General features: G+C 39.8%; 1 protein-coding gene across 1 annotated transcript in view; it reads right to left on the bottom strand.

Annotated features, from left to right (window-relative positions):
- Positions 1 to 1,398: 1,398 nt before the first annotated feature.
- The window catches only part of cygb2 (cytoglobin 2), a gene marked incomplete at both ends in the record, with an annotated part of 32,369 nt that continues 24,466 nt past the window's right edge, over positions 1,399 to 9,301 (bottom strand). The window contains one exon of the mRNA XM_080519924.1: positions 1,399 to 1,563. Coding sequence (XP_080376050.1) covers positions 1,399 to 1,563 — 165 coding nt within the window. The remainder of the gene's footprint in view (positions 1,564 to 9,301) is intronic.

Below are 9,301 nucleotides of genomic sequence, written 5' to 3'. Positions count from 1 at the left end.
ATCTCATAGATAAACTCACTTGCTGAACTTGAATATTGGAGTAATAAAGCATTTATTTCCCCTTTATGGCCGTTGTGACTTTAGTTGGGCTCTCTGATGTTCTAATGGCTTCTTATACCATCTAATATGTTTTCAAGCCACGATTCCAGTATTTTGTCCATGATTTTATTCACATTATGAAATCATATTTAGGTAAGTCAGATAGATTGATTGTGTGTGTGATAATAATTTATTGAATCCCCTTTTCTTTTTTCCCAAAACATAATTTGTTTTCCCTAAACCTGCTGCCACAATCTGATGGTTTGAAATGTTTAATGCATTCTGGAGGAGATCATCTGTAAATACAATGTAAACTTACGTTATTCTATTTTTTTGCTCTTCATAATTTCACAAATCAATTGGACAGATTTTATGAAACAACAAAATAAAATGTCAAAATGCTTTTGAACTTATTCAACAAGAGTATAAATGTGAGATAATGCTGCCAATATACTTTTAAAGCATCTAAGGACCAGAAAAAGAAAAATAGATATACCTAAACAGGTTTGAGATATACAGATATCGGTATTTTATCGCCTCCACCAAGGAGGTTGTAAAACCAGCTGCGTCTGTTAACAAGATATCTCAGAAACTCATGAGCAGATCTTCATGAAAAACGGTACGCAGGTACATTTTGATCAAATGAAGAACCGACTACATTTTGTTGGCGATCCGGAGCTAAATAATTGTTTCCGATTAGAAAATGTTCATTTGGCTGTACAGTATATTATCTTATCTTGTGATCACCAAACTAAATAAATGAAAAAAGGCGGTCATTTCACTGTGTCTATGCCGAGCCTTGGCCGAGGCCAGGAATCTCTGGTTACTCTGTGTTTTGAAGGAATGAGAAACTTGACAGGCCTGCAGGGGGGCTGCAGGGGGGGCTGCAGGGGGGCTGCAGGGGGGGCTGAGGCGCCGTCGTCCACCTCAACCACCAATCCACTAAAACGTTTGGGGTTCACGCGTCTTGACACTCGACGGCTGTTTAAAAGAGATTTCATGCTACACGAAAAAGTGTTGACTGGATATTAGCAGTGAGAGCCTCTTTTTTGCTAAAGACACACACCAAAGCATCACGCACATAAGCTAGCACTAACAGCGGGAAGAGTCTAATGACGTCCGGCGACATCGTCTGGTGGCCCACTGACCTCTGGGAAGTTCGGCCAAGAGGCTCGGCGCCGAAATGGAGAACGACGTTGCACAGATTACCACGTTAATGCGAGCCGACCTCCGTGAAGCCGAACGTCGTTTCACACAAACACACGTTTCACATTTTCCCTCTCGTCTCGTTAAGTCCACTGGAAACTCCTTCCACCCCTTCTTCTTCTTCTTCTCCTCCTCCTCCCTCGCCCTCGTCCTTCACACCGCCGAGCTGGAGACCTGCAGCCAGCCCACCTCCGTGTAGGCCCCCGTCACGTGCCAGTACAGCGCCCCCATCAGTTTGGTCCACACCATCTGCACCTCGGCCGTGAAGGATTCTGGGAAGTCTTCAGACAACACCTCCAGCATCACGCCGCTCAGGATCTGGGGGGACGGTGAGAAGGAAACGTCGTTCATATGGAAACTTGTTGAAAACGCGTGTTTCCAGTGTCACAGTTTACATAAACCTGAGGAGAGTGACATTCTACTTCTTAATTTACTTCTTTTTTCTTCTTCTCAGATCAAACTTACAGAGAGAAAAAAAGACTTTTTGTCTGAGAAAAGTCACTATAAATGGTCATAAAGAAGTTGTTTCAGTACAGATGCAGGTAATTCTGGAGTTTTGTTGGTATTCAGCTGCTCTGATCGTTACAGGAGTCACATTATTCTGCTTTTCAACACTGTCACATGGTCTCGTTGGTCCTAAAACATTATATTCAATGTTTCTTGCTCCAAATCCAGCTTTTCCTTGATTCTCCTCCATTTAAATATTACATCATAGGAGCTGCATTCAGAATCTGCTGTGTCTGTGTGAGCTGGACTGGCTCCGCCCACACACGCCCATCTATGGGAAGAGGAGGAAGTTCTTCCTCTCGTGGTGCCATGTGCCAGAGCAGAGCTGCCTGATTGTGGGAGGAGTCAAAGGGGAAGAGCCTACCTTGATTGTGATTGGCTAAACCCCCGATGACACTTTATAGGGTTTGATTTCTGATTGGCTGGTTGGAGCAACACACTTTTTAAAACCTGGAACAATCCAGAGAGAGAGGACACACTGTCTTCTCTTCTGGGACGTTGGTCCTGGTATAGAGACGACTAGTACTGCTGGAAAACCTCTAGAAAGTGAATTTTGCATAATATGAACCCCTGATCAGTTCATCCTTGAAAATTTGAGATAAATGGAAAAAAAAAGAATCGAGAAATTGTGTGTGTGTGTGTCTATGATGTAATGTTCCTGTTATTGGTAAACAGTCGTGAAGCCAGCGATTAATCAACTAAAGTCTACATTTTACCACCTCCTCCATAGAAATATAATTTTGTAAAAACAATTAATAAACCAGTAACTGTCATGCAGCCGCCCAAAATCCTGTGTTTTATGTTAATCGGTGATAAAAAAAAGAAATTCCTGTAGGTGTGAATGTGCCAGTCTGTGTCTCTGGGTTTGTCTAGTGAAGTACTGGTGGCCTGGAGCTCTGCTTGGTGTGAACCACTGAACAGTCCACCGTCTGTTTCTGATGTTCTCTACTCGCAGCTCAACGCATCACTCAGAGCACAGCGCCATGAAGCAACATCTGTCCTGCTCTTGTAGAGTTCCAGCATCGATGACTCTGTAACACCATGTCATGAACACACACATTGGTGTGAGAAAGACGACGTGCTTCAAGCTCGTTCTGGTCAGAAGTCGTTTTCTTTGGAGCAGCAGAATCATCTGAGGTGTGTGGCCGGTGAGCAGGGATCGTCCCCAAATTACACACCGCTGCACAAGCGAAGACAAATACCACAGAAATACATGATAATGTGACTGGTGTTCACTGGAGCCCTCACTTGATCTAACCCAGGGGGTCAAACTGATTTCAGTTGAGGAGCCACATCAACCTGATCTGACCTCTGGAGGCCCAACAAGTCAAACATCACATGTTAAACTGCAGATACGGACAAATGCAAAGTCTTTCCTTCTTTTCATCCTTTTGTAACTGCAAGAATTTGCCAGTCTATTCTGAAATATACATATTAAAGGAAATCAGATGTTATTATATTTGCAAAACAAAAACCTCCGTCACCTTTATCTGGAAATCGTATTTTTATTCAGGATTAAAACAATTTGTCATCATCTGGAAGTTGTTTTGAGTTTACGTGTCTAAAGTATCACTTCACATAAGTTGGACTCATTGTTTTATTGTGAAAGGTGTTGCATTATCTGACCTCCACAGATGCTTTAATGTTGGGAGTCAAATTCTGACCAAGGGTGGTTTTCAATGTCATTTTTTCCAATCTAGTGTTTTTAGATCAGCCTCTGTCAGTTTTCATTTTTATACTTTAAAAAAAAAAAATCACATGGCAGCCGGATTAGATCGTCTGGTGGGCCGGTTCTGGCCCCCGGGCCGCATGTTTGACACCCCTGCTTTAACCCTAACCACAACAGCGATATTTGCAGTTTTGCAATTTGCAGACGGTCCCTGTACATTTGTGTGGGCTGAGGGGAGGAAACTATTCCTGTTATGCTGTAAATCCTCACCTTGACAACTGTTGTCTAACTTTTCAAATTCCATATGGAGATCTGTTGTACATTATGTATGTTTTTTCACTTTATCATTTCTCGTCAGAGTGACGGAGGACATTTATTTGTATTATGATGTGGCTGTTTGTAGTTCCTCCGTCATTTTTCTGTGGCTCGTGGTCTCTGGCTGTTTATCCGCCCCCGAGTTAGATGGAAGGATGTTTGCTGCTGCTGCAGCCTCTTTTGTTTGTTGACCCACAGTGGCTGTAATCCTGCTCAATATGGGAAGATAAATTTGCTCATCACAACAGTGACCTTCCCTGCTCCTTTCTTGAATTTAAAAGCTTCAGCACATTAATGTGGAAATATGTTTAGCCTGAATGCACCCCGGAAAAAACCCCGGGTGTTTTTCTTTTGTTTTTGTTTTTTGTTTTGTATCCCAGACAAATTTATTAGTCTTTATTGAAAGTCATTTCGTTGGGTCTGAGAGAAATACATCACCAATATACGGTGTCTCACAGGGTTTTTCAGAGCAGCACAAATGTTCATCAAAAAGCCTGATCTGATGGTTTTTGCTCTTCATGTTTCACAGTATGTCAATTAATGATGTTTAGATTCTGCATAGTGGAGCTTTAATAGTTTTTATAATTCCCTGTAGGAGGTGGGAACAGTCACATTTGAAAGCTAAACCTTGACTGGTTAATGAACAGATGGTTAAAAATACCTTTCAGAACTCAACACGATAAAATATTGAAATAATTAAAACACGGTGAAACTGAGGCACAATTAAGAAAAAGATTGTTAAGATAATCGCTGCAGCAGGACGGGCGATCTGGGGAAGCTCAACATACACAACCAATAATGAGGAAAGCCTCATTTCTATATGATTGCAATTTTTTTAAATGAAACTCTCAGAAATTCCATATTTTTATACTGTATCTGACGTGCATGAACCAAACTTCAGTTTACAGTGCAACATCCTCATAGTGACAACAGTAATAAAAGTAATTGAACTAAAAAAAGAAACCAAGATAGCATTATACGAACTAAAACGTTTTTTTCTTCCGTTTAATTAACCCCCACTGACCCACTGTAATCCCACCGCTCCCGCCAGGCACCACCAATTTCACCTCATGTCAATGCTTTTTTAGCAAATTTGTTTGTATTTCTCTTTTTTCTTACCTATTCGCTGTAACTTATTAAATTAATATAATTTAGTTTTAATGTATGTCATGTTTCTATGTTATGGACTTATATGAGGGGAACAATAAAAAGTGGAAAAAGAAATTCCACATTTTTATTTGAATAGTAAAGGAAGTTGTTATTTGAGTTTGTTCGCTCTCGTACAACCGGTTTGGGTCTTTTTCTTTTTCATTGTTTGTCATCAACATCATGTTTGTAAACACGTGTGTTACATATTTTCACAACCCATGTAAACAATTCTGTATTTCATGTGTGTCTATAAGATATTTGGTGGTGCTGATGTGAACTATAACTGCACAATGTTTTCTTTCAGTCTGTACAAGCAAAAATCATTGGTTCAAATATAGTGAAATAAAAATAATATCAAATTTAACTTTATTTCTAAACTCAGCGTTTTTGCTCACTTCTATAGTTTCTTTATTTGATGTTTTAATTCATGGACATTTGATTTTATGAAAGTCCAGGGTGGAATTGTGTTTTGACCACTTATGTACCCTGCTTAAGTGTGAATACAATTCTGATATGAGATATGGAATACAAGCAGTAGTCAATGTAAGAGCTTTAAATGAAATTGCAATGAGTGAGAGTTCGGTTTAAAGAAATGTCCTCGATGTTCCTGAGATGAAAAGAAAATCCTGAAACAGTAAACATGTGGCCTGCAGCTGCGACAAATACTAACAGACAAAGACGGAAAGTCTTTGTTCCCTTTGAAGTAAGAGCAGGTCAGTAATGTGGAGGAAAAGTATTCAGCATGAAGTCAGAACAGAACGACTGCAGGGGGAAAAAAAGGATTTTATTTCAGTGTTTCAGAAAAGTGGGCGAGACAGGTGAGAATTGAAAATGATAAGTGTGCCACATGAAAGCGGTGGGTGGGCCGGCCGTACAAAGAGGATGAAAAGGGCAAAGCAGACAGAAGGAAAAGGACAACAGAGGTGAGGAAAGACAGAGAGAGGAAATGAAATGAGAGAAGAAGGCTGGGTTGGACGTGGCAGTGGAGTTAAAGCCGTCGCAGTGAAACATTAATCCGCCCTGGCAGAGGAGTCGGGCAATGAAATGGACTGCTAAGAAATGATGAAAGGATTTTCAAACCAAACTCAAATTATACGTTTCTCGTGAAGAAGATATGTGTTTTGGAGGCCACATACAACCCAGCTTATAATACTAATACTAATACTAATACTAATACTAACACTAATACTAATACTAATACTAACACTAATACTAATACTAATACTAATACTAATGCTAATACTAATGCTAATACTAATACTAATACCCATGGACCATGATTTAGGGGTAAAACGTTACCAAGGAACTAAATTCAGTATACATGTATGTTATGCATGTATGTATGTATGTATGTATGTATGTATGTATGTATGTATGTATGTATGTGTGTATGTGTGTATGTATGATTGTATGTACGTACGTATGTATTTATGTATGTATGATTGTATGTACGTACATACGTATATATGTATGTATGATTGTATGTATGTATGTATGTATGTATTTTACCAACTTTTTGCAAAATTTTTTAACCTGAATGGCATGAATGGTTCAGGGATGATTTGTCATCTAATCCATGAGAGTTTAGGATTCGAGATATTTACGTCATTATCGACATGCTGGAGCTCCGCAGCTGCCGTGAGCCGTCTGCTAGCACAGTGCTAGCACACTGCTAGCACACTGCTAGCACAGTGCTAACTCCACCACTCCGTTCAAATAACACAAAAGAATGGGAGCCAAAAGAAAATCCTCATTTAACCTTAACCTTCTGTCGATGTCATCTGGTAGTATCAATAGATAATGGACATATAACGTCATTACCCTGGTTAGCATTTGGGGGGTTAAAGGTCGGGGGGAGGGGTCGCATAGAAATTGTCAAGTGTGTGTACATATGTGTTAAACAGTGAGAACATGAATGTCACCATGTCAACGGAGTGACGTGGTGGATCAAATACCCTTGTTATCCATTGGTTTCCATGGTGACAAATGTGGCGTTGGTGAAGGTATGCGCTCTCCCCAGGGCCCGTTCTAGTTCAGTAAAGTTCTTGCATTTGAAGTGCAGCTTCAGTTTGACAAAAAGGATGAGTACATTAATTTACATTAATGAAAAGGTAAAACAATATTCAGTAGGCATGTCCTTCTTAATTAGAAAAGATCACACATCATATCAGAGGCTGTAATGACAGATTTATTTGAAAATGTCCGCCTGTTTTGTCTTATTCTGCTTCATTGAACGCTGCCCCTGACGGACTTCTACCTTCTTCTACAATCTATTCATTCAATTCTATTTTAGTTTTTATACTTGTATTATTTTTCTACTTTTCTATTATTTATCTATTTATATACTACTTATGATCATAATTTTTATATCTTTATTTAATTTGAGTTATTATGATATATTTAGTTTTTTGCGTGAAGTTTTGTTTTTAGTGTTTGGGTCACTTGCTTCCCTCAAGGTGCAAGTGGAATTTGGGGATTGGTGGGGAAAAAAGTAATTTCTGAACTTCCTGCAATGGTTATGCATTATGCTAAATTACCTCTGTATGTATAAATCTTATGTTATCTCTCTTTTGCTATATAAAAAAAAAGAATAACATGATGATGACGTGAATTCATCAGACTCACACCCAGTGCTAGTTGTGACTGACAAATTGACTTTACTACTTTCAAGAGAAGTAACTGGCGTCAGTATTTATCAGGATCAACTGGTCCAGAACAAAGCAGGTTGAGTCGTTCTTGCATTGACAGATATTTTTACCACCAGACCAGAACATGTAAGCAGATGGCTCAATCACACGCTGATGTAAACACAGGGTTGATTTGCCTCGTATGACCAGTGATGTCACCGCTTATTTTTTGTATGTACCAACATTTGTGGGACACGTGTTGTTTGACGCTTTGACGGGGAACGGATCGGATATCAAATATTATAGAATAAACGAAGAGATTCATTGTGGCGGCTGAGAGTTCAGGAAATACTCAGCGAGACAAATCTGCTAATTTCACAAGTGATCAATTCAGAGCGGATCTTAAAGGCAGGCGGAAGCTGCCAATCTGTGTCTCTTCACAGCTGCGTTGAGAAGCGACTGCAGACAAACAGTCAAAGGACTTGAAGGGGGAAGCTGTATACTTCCCACTTCCATCGGATGAGGAGGGAAGTACATTGGATTTCACACTGGAAGTTACGTAACCACGTGGTCTATATTAAACACCGGCTCCTTTTCCTGCCTCCACATGTAACCAGTCATGTTCGCTCTGCATCGCCTCAACATCATCCCAATGCTCCTCCACATGTAACGACCTCGTGTTGCTATTATAAATATACAGTCGTGTTTTGTGATCTTTGCTGATTTTGTATGATCTTTATCAATTTAATAAAAGTCTGTAAAGCCACAAATTCTCACGTTGCTGTGAAAATGTCTATTAATATATGGAGCACTGAAAAAAACGAAGCATCATGCCAGAAACTGAAAACGGCATTTTTGCACACTTTGAGGATGTTTCCCCAACATGCAGTCATGTTGAAGAAATGAAGCTCCTAAACTGTGTTTAATCTATTTCTCCTCCTTGTCGTCATACTTTACCGATACGAGAGTGTCGGGGATCCGATCAGGTCCGACCTCAGGAGTTTATCTGTGTCTCGTCAGTTTATTGGTATTGTGTTTAAATGTTGTTATCTTTTCTTACAGACCCGGAGTTTTTTTTTATTGTTTTACTTTTATTGAACATTATTTATTTTGTGAGAGTATAATACAATATCATGCTTACTTTTTTACATACATGTACTTCTGTCACTCACAATTGATTTTTTTTCTCCACAAAATAAGAAACAAACTACAGAAAATCAAATCATATCAGGAAAGATGGTCAGGTACAAAAAAGCAAATGAAAAGAGAAAGGTCTATCCAGGATTTTTTTTAAGATAAAGTATACATAGTACAAGACTAATTGTTTGGCCCTGTATACTATCTTGCAATAAAATATAAGAACAGCGTTATACAATGAGTTCCTACTTTCGTTTGGAGGGAAGTCACATATCTGACCCACTGGGTCCAAAGTTGAGTAAAAACAGGACGTGAATCTGAAGGTGAAGGCAGAAGGTCATCCTTTCCATGAGATAAATGTCATCTACTATGTTAATCTACTATGTGTTGAGGGTCAGGAAGCGACCAAGGCCTGGTCAGACCTGCAGGATTAACCATTATTGTTGTTCCATCCAGGCCCTTCCCTCCCTACACGCAGAACACACGCTGTGCGTAGGGCCCCGACATCCATGGGGGGCCCCATTTTGCGCAAGTGAATTGAATTGAATTTCCCTCGGGATCAATAAAGTATCATCATTCTCTACAAATGTGCAAAGGATGCGCATGCATTTTGCCGAGAGGCGCGTAGAGCACCGCCACCGAGTCAGGAGAG

Source organism: Blennius ocellaris (genome assembly GCF_963422515.1).
Source record: "Blennius ocellaris genome assembly, chromosome: 3".
Taxonomy (NCBI): domain Eukaryota; kingdom Metazoa; phylum Chordata; class Actinopteri; order Blenniiformes; family Blenniidae; genus Blennius; species Blennius ocellaris.
Note: the sequence above shows the minus strand (reverse complement) of the source record. Positions and strands in the feature narration are given on the sequence as shown.